Genomic DNA, 15,993 nt, shown 5'->3' on the forward strand with positions numbered 1-15,993 from the left:
CGGCGGGGCCGTCGGCGTGCGGCCTTTCCGTGCGTGCGCGCGTGCGCCCGACTGCGCCTCCGCGTCCGCCGCCCGCGGCCAGGCGCGCGCCCCGCGACACCGAGGCCGAGCGGGGGCAGGGGGCTGCCCGCCATGACCCCCCGGAGCCCGGCGTGAGGGGCCGAGGTGAGCGTGGGCCGGGGGCGCGGCGGGCCGGGGCGCTCGGGCGTTCGTCGCGTGTGACCCCCGGCTCAGCCCCGCGGCCTTTGTGTGTGTGAGGCCGGCCGGCCGGCATCGGGCGCCCGCCGGCCTGCGCCCGGGCCTCGGTGCTGCCGGGGCCCGTGCGCCTGCCTGTGTCCGGTGTCGGCGTGCGGTGGTCGGGGTGGCGGCTGTGCGCCTCTTGCTCTCTGCCTCTCTCTCCCCCAGGGTTTCCGCGTCTGCAGTTGCCGGGGACTCCGGGCATCCTCTCCCCCCGTTTCTCATTCATTGCCGTCCCGCGCACGTCCCCGCGAGCCCGGGGTCCTCTGCGCGCGCACGCGCCTCGGTCTGGGACGTGCCCCCTCGCGCAGGTTTTCGGGTCTCCGGTGCGGTAGTCCGGAGCCCGGCTCTGCAGTCAGGCCCACTGCGTGCCGGCCGGTAGTGTTCCTCGGGTGGCTTCTCACGGCAGGGCCGTGCGTGTTCACGGAGGTGGTACAGTGAACGCCCGGCGCCGGCTGGCGCTGCTGTCAGCTGCTGGCCGGCCCGGATTCCCAAATTTGCTCCCAAATTTCCCCTTCCACGCTGTGTGCCGTCAGGCCTCTGAACACCCCTCGCGGAGTTTTGCCCTATCGTTGTCCTCTGTTTAATCGGAGCCTTGCGTTTTGAGGCCGTTTGTTTTGAAAAGCATGGTCCCATTTTAAGCGATACTGGGAGTTTTAGCTTTGGTGCCTTATCGGCTGTTCTCTAGGGCACTTTGGTACTATTTCACAGCATTCGAGTGGGGCGTCTTCTGGTACCACCCTTTGGGAAATGCTCTTCGCATCTGATAATAATGGGCGGGCAGCCTCATGGAGCTCCTACTCTTTGTGGGGCAGGGCCCCACGCACTGTATGTACCTGTCTTATTTGATCACCGAGCCTGCAGGGTAGGAATTCTTTCCTTCGTGTCAGAGTCTCGCAAACTTAGTCTCAAGGAGGTTGCCCTGTTGGTAGCTCTTGGTCAGGATTTGGGCCCCAGTGAAGTGTTCTCTGTTCTGTCTTGGTTTTTTCTCTGTAAGTCTGTAGCGTCAGGTTGTTGTCTCTTCGTTCTGGGTCTCAGTCTTTCCTCTTTGTCGTCTGCCTCACTGTCTACCCTGTTTCTGTCTCTGTCTCTTGTGACTTCTGCTCACCGAGTCTCTGGGTAGCTGGGTAGCTCCTCTGCCCAGGTTTCTCTGTGCCTCTTTCTCCCCTCATTTGTCTCGTTCCCGTCCCTCTGTGTCCTCTGTGTCAGTCCCACCAGCTCTTCCTCTCAGCGTGTCTGGCTGGCCTGCTCGGCCCCCTGACCAGGCTTTTCACATGTGTCTCCAAGTGCCCTGCTTTCCAGCCTGAGTTCAGAGATGGGGCCAGCTGCCTGTCCCAGGACTTGGGTATGTTGCGGAGGGCTCATTGGTGTGGCTGTGGACTGTGGCGGTCCGAGTTCCCTCTGGAGCCAGGGCAGGGGAGTGGCTCTTGCTGTGCCTTAGTTTCCTTGCCTGTGAGGTGCTGTGAATCATGGAGTTGGGAGCATTTAATGAGTCACTGTGTGTGAACCACGGGGAAGAGTGCCTGGCACAGGGTTAGAGCCATGTGGCGGCTTGCTGTGATCGTCCCTGTCTGCCTGGTTCCCAACCTCTTCTTTCTTCCCATCACTTTCCTCCCAGCACAGGTTGGTTTAAAAGTGTAGGTTCGGGCGTCCGAGCCAGAGGTGCAGTCTGTGCTGCTGTGCGTGGTGTGCGACCTTGGTGGAAGTGCTTAGCCTCCACGAGCGCCCGTCATCTCATCAGTCAGATACTCTTGGTGGCGTTGGGTGGGATAATGGGCGTCTCTTGGTCAGCGAGCACCTGACACATGGCTGGGACCCAGGCAGCTGCTCTGCTCGTCCTTATCTCTCCTTCTGAGCCTCCAGCTCCCCCACCCTTGGGACACCTTGTCCCCCGGCATTGCCTGCCTCTTGCCTGTCTACTCCCTTTATGGTCTCCCTGTGTATCCTTGTTTCCGTCTCAGATTCTGCCCGCTCTATTCCTGCTCCAGAGGTCTCTCCTGTTCTCCCTCCTTCCTCTCCTTCCGGTGGTTTACTGAATGGCTCTTCTGGGGGCAGCTGCTCTGATGGGAAAATTCATGTCCATACAGATGTGGTTTCTGTCCCCATGGGGCTCGCGGGCTGGCCTTAGCCCCGAGGGCAGACAGATGAGTATAAAATCACGAGGGTGCCTCAGTCTACCCATGGGGCCCCTGGGAAACAGCACGGTGTTTGGGTGTGTAAAATCTGGGAAGCTTAAACAGAGTTCTCAGGGTGAGTGGGCGTGATCTGGGTGGTGAGGGAGAGGAAGAGCAAGGTGACCATCTCATGACCGCCCACGGTCACAGCGCACTTCCCACGCACTGAGTTCTCTCAGCTCCCAGGGTTACGGAACGAACCCCACTTCTTCGAGGAGAAAACTGAGGTGCAGGAGTCCCTGGCCCCCCGGCCAAGGCAGCCGGCTGGGACATGCTGTGCTGCGTTGCCCCCTCCTGTGGTTCCCCCACTGCACACTCAGCCTCCCTGCCTCGCTGAGCCGGGCCCCCAAGCAGGAAGGAGCTGGGCATGTTTGAGGAACTGAAAGATGGACCGGGTGACTAAGATGGGGGTTAACAAGGGCCAGAGCCCTCTGGGCCCCAGGGGCAGTGAGGAGCCCCACAAGGGTGTAGGTGCAGGCTGTGCAGCCCCAGGTCCTGCCTGTGTCTCCAAAGGGTCTTTCCTTCTCAGATGTGGTGACCCTGCCACTGTCTTCCTCGAATCCTCCACCTCGCCATACCCCAGGGGGCTCACCGCCCTCGCCACTGCCTGCCACCATGTCGACCTCGTCACTGCGGCGCCAGATGAAGAACATAGTCCACAACTACTCAGAGGCTGAGATCAAGGTCCGAGAAGCCACGAGCAACGACCCCTGGGGCCCATCCAGCTCCCTGATGTCTGAGATCGCTGACCTCACCTACAACGTCGTTGCCTTCTCCGAGATCATGAGCATGATTTGGAAGCGTCTCAATGACCATGGCAAGAACTGGAGGCACGTCTACAAGGTCAGTGCCTGGGCCTGCGGCGGGCCCTCCTGGGCACGCGACTGCGTGGGCGGGCCCTGGGCTCAGGCGGGGGCACCACCCGGCCCACCTCCCCCATGCTGTGGAGGAGCTGGCGTTCTCGCTCTTTATGTGCAAGCTCTCTCCTTTCAACCCTCTTCTCTTTTAACCGAGGTGACAAGCATGTGGGCTGGAGAATGGTGAGTCTTAGGACTCCAACTTCTTTTTGAAAACGTGGTACATTTGTGAGATCTGTCCATGGAGAAGGCCAAAGCGGGTGCCCCGTGTTTGTCCCTCTGTGTGTCCGGAGCCCAGTTCCCTCTCCGAGGCAGCTGGTATCCCCAGGCGTGTATGTGGATGTCCTCGGGCCCCGGGGAACTCAGGGGCCGTGGAGCTCTTCTGTGTCTGCAGTGGTGACGTGGCCGCAGGCAGTTATGAGAACGCAGAGCTGCTGTGAGAACTGGTGAATTTCATCATGGGTGAGCTGCGGCGCGGTTTTGAAAAGGAAGATGAGGCTGTGTCTTAGAGATCATTCCCTGTCAAAGTGTAGATCTATCAGCTTTTCTCTTTCTTTTCTTTGTTTCTTTTGTCCTTTCTCCGGCCTTTCTTTCCTTTCCTTTTTTAACAACTGCCCGCTACCCGGTGCTGAATTTTGAGCCGTCTGTGATGTTTTGCTTTTGTTAACAAGACTGCCATGAGCAGCCTTGCGTGTTCGCCGTTGTCTCGAACTGGGATTTCTGGGTCGAGGGGCACACACACATGTCATTTTGGCAAACGTGGACAGAATGCTCTCCACGGGAACCCTTTTGCTGGTCCTTAGAGATGCATGCATGTGTCCTCATCGGGTGAACAGACAAGACTGCAGGCTGTGGTCAAAGGGAACATGACTTTGGGCAACGCTCAGTGAGCAGTTTTTCTGTTTTCTCGCCTGGGACCTGGCATCCTCCCCGTGGGTTAAGAAGTCGCAGCAGGCACAGGCTGGGGCTGGTGGCCAGGTCCCACTCCTGGCTGTGTGGCTCAGAGCGGCCTATGGACTTCCTGCCATGTGAGGGTCCGACTGCTGGCGAGGAGCTGGAGCGAGGGTCAGCAGTGGTGGCCAGTCCTCCTGCTGCTTTTTCTTCAGCGAGTGTCAAGCTGAGGGTCTGCTCGGTGTGTGGCTGTGGATGAGGCAGATGAAGCCGCTGGCTCCATGGACTCCAGCTGGGCCCTGGGCTGGCCTGGTTCTCATTGGCTCCCACATTTCTGAGATCTGGAAATGTTCTGGCTTGTTTTCACGCCCATCCCGACAACCCCGGTTTGGGTCCTCATTCCCGTGGATTCTCTCTTGGGTCTGTTCTGTGGCTGCTTGTTGTGAAGGACTGGGTGGCATCGGTCTAGGGCAAGGGTGAGGGGTCTGGGTGAGCCTTCGTGTGGTGGTGAAGCGAGGGGACGGGACCACGAGGGCCTCCTGAAACTTTGAGAGAAGTTGGTGGGGCCTGTGGATCGTGTTGGGGGAGGGGAGTCTTGAGGGGCCCGGACCGCAGCCGGAGACACACTGCTGTGGGCATAGAATCTCCATGAAATGTCCCCACTTTTTTTTCCCCACTTTGTAGGTGGGGCCACAGAGGCATGAGGAGGCCCAGGGCCACCCAGGGCAGGGGGGGAGAGGAGCCCCAGAGCCCGCTCTTCTGCTCGGCCACGTCTCCGCCCTGCTCTGAGCAATCAGGATCTCAAGGTCTTTTTCTCAAACCAGAGGTGAACACACGACGGCCCAAGGGCTGAATCCGGCCTGCCGCCCGTGTTGTAGGTGAAGCTCTGCGGGAGGGCCAGGCCCGGTCCTGTGTGGCTGCCTCCCCTCTGCTGCCCGGGCCTTGTGGCCCGAAAAGCTGGGTAATCGATCACGTGGGCCCTTCAGAAGAAGTTCGCTGGCCCCTGTTTTAGACCAGCTGTCACGTGTTGACGTCCACTGTCCGGGAGCCAGCGGTTTTAGAAATTAACAGGGACTGTTGGCTTGTCCCATTGCTTGCTTTTGAGAACTTGCACGTTTGCCGCTGTGGCCCCCACTATTGAGTGTGCAACCTGGTCAGCTCTCGCGCATGCACACCCCCGTGGAGCCAGCACCCACATGAGATGGAGGGTGTCCCCGCCGCCCCTTCCCCAGAAGCATCCTGCGGTGTCTTAGGTCCGCCAAGCTTGTTCTAGAACTTTCCGTGGGCTCCCACTCCTGGTCTTTTGTGTCTGCTGCGTCTGGGAGGTCTCTTGAGCTACCTTGCTGCATTGGGGCCGCTTCTGCCCCGCGAGCACAGTGTGTGTCCTGCCTGAGTGTTTGGCCCTCGGTGGGCGTTTGGGTTGTTTCCGGTTTCGTGGTCTGTTTAACTGCGCTGCCAAAGTCTCCAGGGCCCTGGAAACGAGGTCTCGGAGTTCGCTGGGTGCGAGTCCCATTCCAGACTGAGGTGGATTGTTGCTCTCATGTAGCTTAACTGGCCTGCGGGGAGGCTGGTGTGGGGTGTGGGTGCGGCCGCTATGGTCCGAGCACAGTTGGCCCAGGACTCAGGGAGCCTGCCTGTCCCCCACGCCCGCCGGGTGCCGCTTTCCCTCCTGCCGTGATGCATGAACGTCTCCGGACTGGTTAAAGAGTAACGTCTGATTGCTGTTCACACACCTTTGGGAAGCCGGCCAGATCCAGGTGGGGCGCCCGTGGACGGTGGGACGTCACTAATGACCCACGGTGCCGTCCGCAGCTTGTCCCCCAGCTGCCCGCCCAGCTCCGCACCCAGGACCTCCCGGTGTTGTTTTGCTGTGCTCTGGGGGGTGTCCTGGGCCCCGTGTGGCCCCAGGGGCCCCCTGCACACTCTGAGGTACTCTGTTGTCCGAGGACTGGCGGTTTTCTCTGCCATTTAATTTTCACTTGTTGGAATGAGAATTTGTCCTCCTGATCTCTAAGGCAGCGGCTGTCGCCAGGTGTCCTGCTGCTCCCAGCACGCGTGTGTCCCTGCAGAGAGCCGAGGCCTGACCAGACCCAGCAGCTTGGCGCCTCCCTCCGGACTGCCAATTTGGGGGAGGGAATCGCCCCCTTGTTGTCCTCAGACTTGTGAAGTTTCACGCTGGAAGTGGTGACACTTTCCGGACTTCCGGGACAGTAAAGAAGGTGGCGCGTGCCCGTGTCCTGGACTGCTCTGGAGCGTGAGGGAACGAGTGGGTATTTGTGGCCACGCTCCTTAGGGTCCTTCTAGAGAACGAGAGCGGGCTCTGACCGCCAAGGGAAGTGCGGGTGGGGCTGCACTTCCCTGTTTCCGTCTGTCTGTCTGTTGAGACACATGTGGACGCCATGCGGCACAGGTCACCCTCACAGAGCGTGCGTGCGGTCCCGGGGCAGCAGGTGCGTTCCCAGGCGCCGCACCCGCCCCGCCACCTGGATCCACGGAATGTTCATTCTGGACACAAAGCCTGTGTCCGTTAAGAAACCCCCAGCTCCTAGCGGCCGCGAGCGTCCCCATCGAGGACACTTGGTGTGAGCGCAGCCACGTGTCCCGCGTCTTTGGGGTTGGCCCCTCAGGTGGCAGCTTGTGCGGTGCTCTTCTTTCTCGGGGCCGGGTGGTGTCCGCCGTCAACACCGGTTGACCTGCCAGCCGGTGACCCCCAGGCTGGTGCTGGGACGGGGTTCCCGGCCACCACGTGAGTGACCGGTGTGCCCCCGCCCCGAAGGCCATGACCCTGATGGAGTACCTCATCAAGACGGGCTCGGAGCGTGTGTCTCAGCAGTGCAAGGAGAACATGTACGCCGTGCAGACGCTGAAGGACTTCCAGTACGTGGACCGCGACGGCAAAGACCAGGGTGTGAACGTGCGCGAGAAGGCCAAACAGCTGGTGGCTTTGCTGCGGGACGAGGACCGGCTGCGGGAGGAGCGCGCCCACGCGCTCAAGACCAAGGAGAAGCTGGCGCAGACCGCCACCGGTGAGGCCTGCAGCAACCCCCCACCCCAGGTCCCTCCCGGCAGGCCCCGCCCCTCTTCTTGAAGCCCTGGCGGCTTCCTTGCCAGGTGCCCAGTGCCCAGCCGCCGAGCCTCCCGCTTCCCCTCCTTCCTGGCCAGGTGGGCCAGAGTCCCAGATGCAGGCTCTCCCCTTCCACGACGGTCCTTGCCTGTCCCGTCCCTCTTGCTGTGGGACCCGAGAGCTGAGAACTGTTCAGTTCACTCTCAGATGTTAACCGAGAGCCACCAAGGGCCCGGTGTGCCTCTGCCTGCAGGCTGGGCCCTTCCAGATGGGTTCGTCCGCGGTCCTGTGTGAGGGCACTCTGCCTGCAACAAAGAGAACAGGACTTGGAAGGGGCTGCCCAGGGTCGGAGGTTGGGGACGGCTCTCCAAAGGGGGACCGTTCAGGCCAGAACCAGGGCGGGCCAGCTGGGAGGGGCTGGCGGGTGCTGCGCCCCAGCTTAGCCCGTCCTCTGCCTGTTAGTTCCCTGCGCCCGGCCCATGCCTCCTTCCAGATGATCACCCCTTCCCGTTCTCCGTTCCGCCTGCCTTCACTCCACGTCATCCCTTGTGTCGGCAGCATGAGTTGGGGGGCTCTGGGTGCAGTGCGGTTCTTCCTCTGACGCCCGGCTGGTCCTGCCATAAAGATCTCCAGGGACCCTGGGAATGCAGGCCCTGGACACGCGGGAGCTCTGTGGGACCCCCCCGGGCTCTGTGCAGGCCCCAGGCGTGCCGCGTGGGAACCAGGGGTGTGGGCTCCGAGGCTCCTGAACTTCCTCCATCCCTCCTGGTGGGCTCCCGGGGACGCCGGACAAGCCCAGCTCACGGTCCGCCCCCCGCCCCAGTGGAAGCCTGCCGTCTGGGCTGCGGGCCCCCTTCTCTGTCTCTGCCTGGGTCTCAGCTGACTCTCCCCTCGGCAGCCTCCTCAGCAGCGGTGGGCTCTGGGCCCCCACCCGAGGCGGAGCAGGCATGGCCGCAGAGCAGCGGGGAGGAGGAGCTGCAGCTGCAGCTGGCCTTGGCCATGAGCAAGGAGGAGGCGGACCAGGTAGTGGGCCAGGCGGGTGTGGGGCGCGGCAGGGGTTAAACTTTGGTTCTGCCATCCCGTCTCCATCCTTCACTGCTCGGCTCCTGAGGGCCGGTGCTCTCCGTCTTGCCCCTGCGCCCCCTCTCTGATCTGTCTGGCTGCTCCCCTCTCCCCTCTCTGTCCACCCTCTGTCCTTGTCCTGGGAGTTCTTGTCTCTTTTGCGTCGGTGCCGTCGGTGCTCTACTCTGTGACTGTGACTGTGGCTCTGTCCATCCCTGGCTCTCCTCCATTCTGTTCTGTGTGTGTCTGTCTTTCCTCTTCTCCCTCCCTTCCCCTCCTCTGTCTGGCGTCCCGCCCGGCCCCTCACACACTCTCTCCCCAGCCCCCGCCCTGCGGCCCCGAGGACGACGTCCAGCTCCAGCTGGCCCTTAGTTTGAGCCGAGAGGAGCACGACAAGGTCAGAGCAGCCTCCCTGCCCTCCGCAGGGCTCCCCTCAGACCCTCCCCAGGCCCCCGCTTCCTTGCCCCTCCTCACCCCCCACCAGCCCATCCCCAGTTTACACACGCTCTGCCACGCATTTTCAGCAGCGGGACCTGTGTCCCATGGCTTCTCAGATGGGTGCAGTCCCAGCATGGGAGGCAGATGCCTTGTGGCTGTTCCAGGTGGCGAGGGAGCCCTTCCCTCACCCTCCAGCACAGCCCAGGGCTTGGTCACCTCCATTCAGTGCAGTCGACACCCCAGAGTCAGGCGTTCCGCGTGAGGGCCCGTCTTCCCCGGGGCCCCATGCTTCCCGAGCCTGTCAGAGCCGTGCCGGGCCAGGCCCGTCTCCCGCACATCACCCCTGTGTCCCCATCCTGTGGACTGCACGTTCTTCCCCGTTCCCTCTTCCCACACATTGTTCACATCGCATTTTAAGTTTGTCACTTTTGTTTGGGTGGGACCGTGCGGTTGTTGTTGGCGGGGGCAGCCCGGTTGCTCCTGTTCTCACCCTCCCTCCCTGCCCGCTTCCGTGACCCCAACAGGAAGAGCGGATCCGCCGCGGGGATGATCTGAGGCTTCAGATGGCCATAGAGGAGAGCAGGAGGGAGACCGGCGGCCAGGAGGAGGTGAGCACGGGCAGGCCACCCTGCTTGCATGCGCTCTGGGGCCGTGGGCAGGCCGCTGTCTTCTCATGGACGTGTGCAGACCGGATGGCGCTCCGTCAGTGCCCGGAGCACTAAGTGCGCGAGGTGTGACCTCTGTCCGTCCCTGCTGTCGGAGATGCTGCTGGTGCTGTTCGGTCCTCATTGCTGAGCAGCCTGGTTGGGCGAGAAGGGGATGGCATCGAGCTCGTGCACGCGCACGTGGTCTGGGTACCTTCTCAGTGTCCGTGCGCACCCCGGATTCAGAGGCTCGGTGCATGAGCAAGACCAGTCTGGTCCCCAATCTCCTGGGCCTCCGGTCTCCCCAGTGGAGACAGGTGATGTCTGCTGGTGTTTCTGTCTACACAGCTTCAACCCTTCTTTTGGCCCTGAGGGTGGACGGGTGTCCTCCGCACATCAGGGCCAAGGTCAGTCACCGGCTAGGGCATCCGAGCTGGCTTGTTCTGTGGCCTCACACCAGGGGCTGTGGGAGTCCTGAGCGTCTTTGTGGCACAGTCGGCCTCCGCGGTGGGGTGGGTCATGGGGCTAGCCCCAACGGGAGGAGCATAGACACCCTTCCGGCCTCGGCCAGAGGGTCTCCCTGGTGCCTCACAGCTCAGGAGGGTCGGTTCCAGCACCCTGCTCCTTTCTGCTGTGGGGATGGGCGGCGCAGCTGCGCCGTGTTCCGAGACGCCGGCCACTCTGGTTGGTTGGGATCATCCCCGGGACACGGGGACACGTATGCTGCTCCCGTGAAGCACAGGAAGCCCGGCGTGTGCGGAGACGTGGGACGCATGCTGGGTCTCAGCCAGTGGCCCGAGACAGGGTGGGCAACCCCGGGCATACCTTCCGGAGTGTGTGGGAGCCGCACGGGCCAGGCTGGTAGGGGCGGTTTTGGGTTTGGTCTCCCTCCTCAGTCCCAGTGGGAACCAGGCAGTGGGTGGAGGGATGGGGGCAGGACCCGGGGAGACTCAGTGTTTGGGGCTGGGCTGGTGGGGGAGGTGGACGGATTGGGGGTGGGGAGGCCGCCTCCTTCTGTCCCACGACCCTGGCTGTCTCTTGCTGGTGGTGGCTCTTCGCCCCAGGGTGCCCCGGCTCCCTCTCATTCTGGAGCCATTTCTCATCCAGTTTCTCTTCCCAGTGCCCTGGCCTGGCGTGCGTGCGCCGCATATGCGGTCTCCCCTTTGTGTCTTGCAGTCGTCTCTCATGGATCTTGCTGATGTCTTCACGGCCCCAGCTCCACCGCCAGCCTCGGACCCCTGGGGGGGCCCCGCGCCCGTGAGCGCCCCCACCTCGGACCCTTGGGGCGGGGGCCCCGTCCCTCCAGCTGCTGATCCTTGGGGTGGTCCGGCGCCTACAGCAGCCTCTGGGGATCCTTGGAGGCCTGCTGCTCCTGCGGGGCCCCCCGTTGACCCTTGGGGTGGGACTCAGGCCCCTGCAGCTGGAGAGGGGCCCACACCTGACCCGTGGGGGAGCGCTGACGGTGAGTGCCAGCTGCCTGCCTGCTGCAGCCTCGACATCAGTGTGCAGTTCGGGCACACCCTGGGGACAGGGCAGATACGGTCAAGGGGGTGACAGGCTGCTGCAGGGCTCAGATAAGACAACCCAGAGAAGGGTGGGTGAGGGAGCCTTGAAGGACGAAGGGCAGGGCGCCAGGGGGTGTCGGGCTGTGGAGAGGCTGCTCGGGCGGAGTCGGGATGGTGCGGCTGGTCAGGCTGGGTCCAGGCAGGCTGGGAGGGGGTGTGGGGGTGGGGGTTGGGCTCGCCTAGGTGAGGCACACACCCAAGGCCCCTTCCCCGGCTGGGGAGCTTCTTGGGGACTTTCCAGAGGCCTTACAGCTGAGGAGGGCTGTGCCTGGAAGGGACATGTGGGCACAGGCCCATCAGTTACGTGTACCCGTGCTAGATGGTGGGGACCAGGGGGGAGTGGCTGGTGGGGGCTGTGCTGGGAGTCCCCTGGACATCCCGCTGTGTCCCAGGACGGGGGCAGGGCAGGACTTCCGGGAGGGCTGGGCTGAGAAGGAAGGCCGGGCTGGTGGGCACAGACCAGGAGGTGACGAATGCTCCAGCCACCGGCCTCTCACAGGCCGCCTTCCTCACCCAGGTGGGGCTCCGGCTGGCGGACCCCCGGCCTCAGATCCCTGGGCTCCGGCCCCGGCCTTCTCAGACCCCTGGGGAGGGTCACCTGCCAAGCCCAGCACCAACGGGACCGCAGGTACGTGGTGGGCTCTGGGGTTCAGCTGAGGGGGTCAGAGTGTGTGTGTGGGTGTGGGGGAGCGTGGGGTGTCTGGTGTCCCGGGTGCTGGGGGTGCAGGGGGAGCAGGAGGCTGGTTCCCTCAGTGAGCTGAGCTGGCGTCCTGCGCCCTTACAGCAGTGGGGTTTGACACGGAGCCCGACGAGTTCTCGGATTTTGACCGACTGCGCACGGCCCTGCCGGCCTCCGGGAGCAGCACGGGTGAGCCCCCCCGCCCCCCTCAGCCCTGCTGCATCCCCCATCCACAGCCCTGTCCTCACCCTCACCGTGCCCTGCCCCAGGTCACGCCCGCGCTGCACCCCCCTCATCCCCCATCATGCCCCACTCACCAGGCCACATCCCCACCATGCCCCGTGTCGGCTCCCTCCCCCACCGCAGGGGCCGCCAGGTCAGGGGGTGTGCTTCTGAGTGCAGCCCTCACGGGCTCCAGCGCCCATGCTGTGTTTTCAGAGCTGGATGGTTTATGCTGGGAAAGGAGCTTTAACTTTGTTTCTAGCGGTCTCTTACTTGAGAAAAGTTGCAGGACTAGTGCAAAGGGTTCCGTTTCTGCAGCCTCCCCACGTGCTGACCTGATTTCTCTGTCCCCTGGAACATTTCTCTGGGTGTCTCTGAGGGCCCGGCTGGTTGCACCCTGTGTCACCAGCAGTGTGGTGATTGCAGGGGGCCTCTGGCGAGTGTCTCCTTCCTCGGCTGCCCTTTGGGGCCTCAGGGCTCAGCGCATCTTTCCCGCCAGGCCCTCCCGTCCATGGGGTACCTGGCCTGCGGGCGTCCTGGCTGCTGCGTATCTTTCTCCTGGCAGAGTCCAGGCTGGCTCTGTCTTCACTAGAAGACCCCTCCCTGCGAGGTGTCAGGAGGACATGGGAGCCTCTCACCAGGAGGGGCCTGCTGTCTCCTCCCACAGGAGTTTCCGTGTTGGTCTTTGAGGGACGTGGGCCCGCAGGAGGACGCGGGACTGATGGGCACCAGTGGTCCCCTCCCAGCCCCCAGGCCCACTTGGTCACTGTACCGTCTGCAGTTGGCGTTCCTCTGGGCTTTTTTTTCTCTCTCTGCACCAGTTTGTGCATTTTCCGATGTCAGACGGGGTTCCTAAACCTCTCTTTAAGAAAATCAGACCTCATGCTAACGAATGTCATCCAGGCTGCTGGGCTCCTTGGTGTCTGCTGTTGTCTGTTCACCGTGAACTTGCTGCTTGGGACCATGGGATTGGTGGGGTTATTGTGGGGCCATGTGAGCACCCCTTGGGTACACTTGTCCCCTTGGTGGTTCTCTCTGGAATTCTGCCCCGAGGGTCATCCGCTGCTGTTCCCTGGGCTAGTGTCCCTGGGCTCTGCCTCTCAGCACCAAGGCCTCCTTGTTTGAGGCCCTCACTCCCGTCTTCCCCTGACGGCCTCTCTGGCTCCTTCTAGGGGAGCTGGAGCTGCTCGCCGGAGAGGTGCCCGTCCGCAGTCCTGGGGCGTTCGACATGAGTGGGGTCGGGGGCTCTCTGGCTGAGGCCGTAGGCAGCCCCCCACCTGCAGCTGCTCCCACGCCGCCACCACCCACACGGAAGACTCCGGAGTCCTTCCTGGGCCCTAATGCAGCCCTGGTCGACCTGGACTCACTGGTGAGCCGGCCGGGCCCCGTGCCCCCAGGAGCCAAGGCCTCCAACCCCTTCCTGCCAAGTGGTAAGTGGGGGCCTCCCGGGCCGGTCCCGTCCGCACACCTCCTCCCCGGGCCAAGCCCTGACTCTGCTCTGTGCGTCTCCTCTCCTTTCTCTCCTCTAGGAGCCCCGACCTCTGGCCCCTCCATCACAAACCCCTTCCAGCCCGCACCCCCTGCGACGCTCACCCTGAACCAGCTCCGGCTCAGCCCTGTGCCCCCGGTCCCTGGAGCACCACCAACATACATCTCTCCCCTTGGCGGGGGCCCTGGCCTGCCCCCCATGATGCCCCCAGGCCCCCCGGCCCCCAACACTAACCCCTTCCTCCTATAATCCAGGAGGGGGGGGAATTTGGCCTGGCCTGGCTTCCCCCATTTCTGCTCCCTGGGAGACCAGTGTTGTGAGTGCATGTGAAGCGGGGGACCCCCGCCCTAACCCCAGCACCCTCCCCCTCCTGGGGCCCGCTCACACTACACCCTCTTCCACGTCCCCCCACCCCACCTCCCCAGAGAGAAACTGGACATGGGAGATGGGGAAGGGTGCTGGCCAGAGGAGGACCCCTTTCCTGTGGCATTAGAGAGGGGAGGGACAGCCGGGGGTCCCCCCACCATCCCTCTCTCTCCCAACTGGTCCCTCAATCAGTGTTTGAGCCTTCTTGTCCCCATGCACACCCCCTGGTGAATCCTTGGTGATAATTTTGGCGACTTCGGGAATAAATGGCAATTCTCACGGGTGTGGCTCCCCCAAGTTCCCATCCGTGATTCATAGGACCTTCAGCTGTGGGACCCAAGGCTCAAGTCTTCTCAGAAGTCTCCATTTCCCTGGCCATTCTCTTCTGGGGGTGGGCTGTGTCGGCCCCACGGAGCACCCCGGCTCTGGCGTCATCGTGGCCCACTCAGGGCTGGGGAGCTGATGGCGTTGTTGGGTGGGGGCTGGCGGATGACACTTGGGGGTCGGGAGTCGTCCCAGGCTTGGTGAGCTGTGGGTGAGACTGAGATAAGGCTTCCTCCTGAGACAATGACGGCGTGTCTTTTTTTTTTTTAAAAGATTTTATTTATTTATTTGACAGAGAGATCACAAGTAGGCAGAGAGGCAGGCAGAGAGAGAGGAGGAAGCAGGCTCCCCGTGGAGCAGAGAGCCTGATGCGGGGCTCGATCCCAGGACCCTGAGATCATGACCTGAGCCGAAGGCAGCGGCTTAATCCACTGAGCCACCCAGGCGCCCCTGACGGCGTGTCTTTGACACACAACGGCACTGCCATGCTGTGTCCCAGTGGATGCGACCCCTGGCTCACACATGACCCTCCGCCCCCAGCTCCCTACACGTCCCTCGTCCAGCCAGCGGTCCTGAGAAACTGGTGGCCACTTCTGCTGGAGCCCAGGGCCACCTATTGGCCGGGGCTGTGGTCTTCCTCCGCTGATCCACGCCCAGTGGTTCCCTGTCCTGGGGTGGTGAGGGCTGAACGTGTCTCCCCAAGGAGGTGGCCCACTTGAGAGTGTGGCTCGTGAGCCCCAGAAAAGTCTTGGGGATGGGGGCTGAGACAGAGGGCAGAGCGGGAGCTCAGGCGAAGGGCGGTGGGACTTGTGTCCCTGCTGTCCAGTGGGGGGGACGGGGGTCAGGGTGGGCTCCTTCCTGCAGATGAGCGGCCATCCTCCCACCCAGAGAAGGAAGTGCTTGGGGGCACTGGGGACTTGCAGGAAGTGCTTCCCAGGCTTACATGGGAGGGCGCGGGGCCGTTGCTGGGGTCGGGGTGGCACAGGGTGGCCTGGTCGGCACCACACCCCGTGGTGCTCTTCTTCCGGGAGCCCTGTGGGCCCTTTTTCCACTTCCTTTGGAAAGACACCGAAGCAGCCCTTAACTTAGACGTCGGTTCGCTCTCCGGAAGGCTGCGATGGTCTGCCTTTCTTAACTTGTCACACGTGTCAGTGTTTGCTCTGGGGCCAGTTCCTTTCCCTTCCTTCGGCATGAGTCCCCTGGGCTCCAAACGCCTTTTGTCCCCGCGTTCCTTCGTCTGTCCAGAAGCTGCGGGCCACCACGTCTCAGTAGCGCCTGCGTTTGCAGTGGCCGCTCGCGATCCATGCTGAAGGAGTGCAGCTGTCCAGATGTCCCTGCCCGGGGCTCGCGGGGCTCCGCGGAGCTGCTCCGACTGCCCCGTCATGGGTGTGTCTGCAGGGCCCGAGGGCCACAGGGGTGGGATGGCCGGGGTCTTGTCAGGGGAGCGCCTGCGCCTCGCGCTGTGCTTGCAGGGTGGGACCCCAGCCAGCAAGCCCGCAGGCCTGCACCAGTGCTCGCCACTCCGTAGGCACCTCTCAGTGCGCCTGCGCGCGCGGCCCACTGCTCCAGCCTGGCCTGTCTTGTGCGTCTTCCCGCTGCCCTCCGCTCACCTGTCTTAGCCAGCCTCTGCCTCACCTTCCCTTGAGAACTCGGGCTGCCCTCCGTGCAGAATGTCCTCCCGCGTGGCCCCGTGCGGCCCAGCCCTGCACGTCGGACCCCTCGCTCCTTTTGCGCTTTGCGTGCACACAGCCGGCACTGGGCTGTGAACCCGCTGGCAGTCGGCGCCTGACGCCCAGGTTCAGGTGGGCCAGCCAGGGTCTGGCTGCCTGCTGATTTTTGTAAATAAAGTTTTACTGGAACATGGCCCCATGTTTCCATATCCTCTAGGGCAGCTTCCACCTACAAAGGCAGCCTGAAATAGGTGTGGCAGACACGACGGGGCTTCCTAGCCCAGTGTAGTCACCACTGGACTAAGAAGGGC

The 15,993-nt window shown here is 63.0% G+C and overlaps 1 protein-coding gene across 4 annotated transcripts; it reads left to right on the top strand.

Annotated features, from left to right (window-relative positions):
* The first annotated feature begins 12 nt into the window (after positions 1–12).
* Positions 13–13,971, top strand: EPN1 (epsin 1). 4 transcript variants are annotated; one of them, XM_045987080.1, is made up of 11 exons: positions 15–165; positions 2,941–3,254; positions 6,936–7,185; positions 8,122–8,246; positions 8,608–8,682; positions 9,248–9,331; positions 10,544–10,829; positions 11,432–11,560; positions 11,717–11,800; positions 13,006–13,263; positions 13,363–13,971. In XM_045987080.1, exons 2-11 carry the CDS (start codon positions 3,027–3,029, stop codon positions 13,569–13,571), a joined length of 1,728 nt encoding a protein of 575 aa, XP_045843036.1. In that variant the 5' UTR covers positions 15–165; positions 2,941–3,026; the 3' UTR covers positions 13,572–13,971. The 4 variants fall into 4 exon arrangements, with proteins under 4 accessions (XP_045843038.1, XP_045843039.1, XP_045843036.1 ...); XM_045987081.1 differs by having other exon boundaries at positions 16–165; positions 11,450–11,560; XM_045987082.1 differs by lacking the exon at positions 8,608–8,682 and having other exon boundaries at positions 13–165.
* The last annotated feature ends 2,022 nt before the right edge of the window (positions 13,972–15,993 follow it).

The sequence above is a fragment of the Meles meles genome, chromosome 19, assembly GCF_922984935.1.
Source record: "Meles meles chromosome 19, mMelMel3.1 paternal haplotype, whole genome shotgun sequence".
Classification (NCBI taxonomy): Eukaryota; Metazoa; Chordata; class Mammalia; order Carnivora; family Mustelidae; genus Meles; species Meles meles.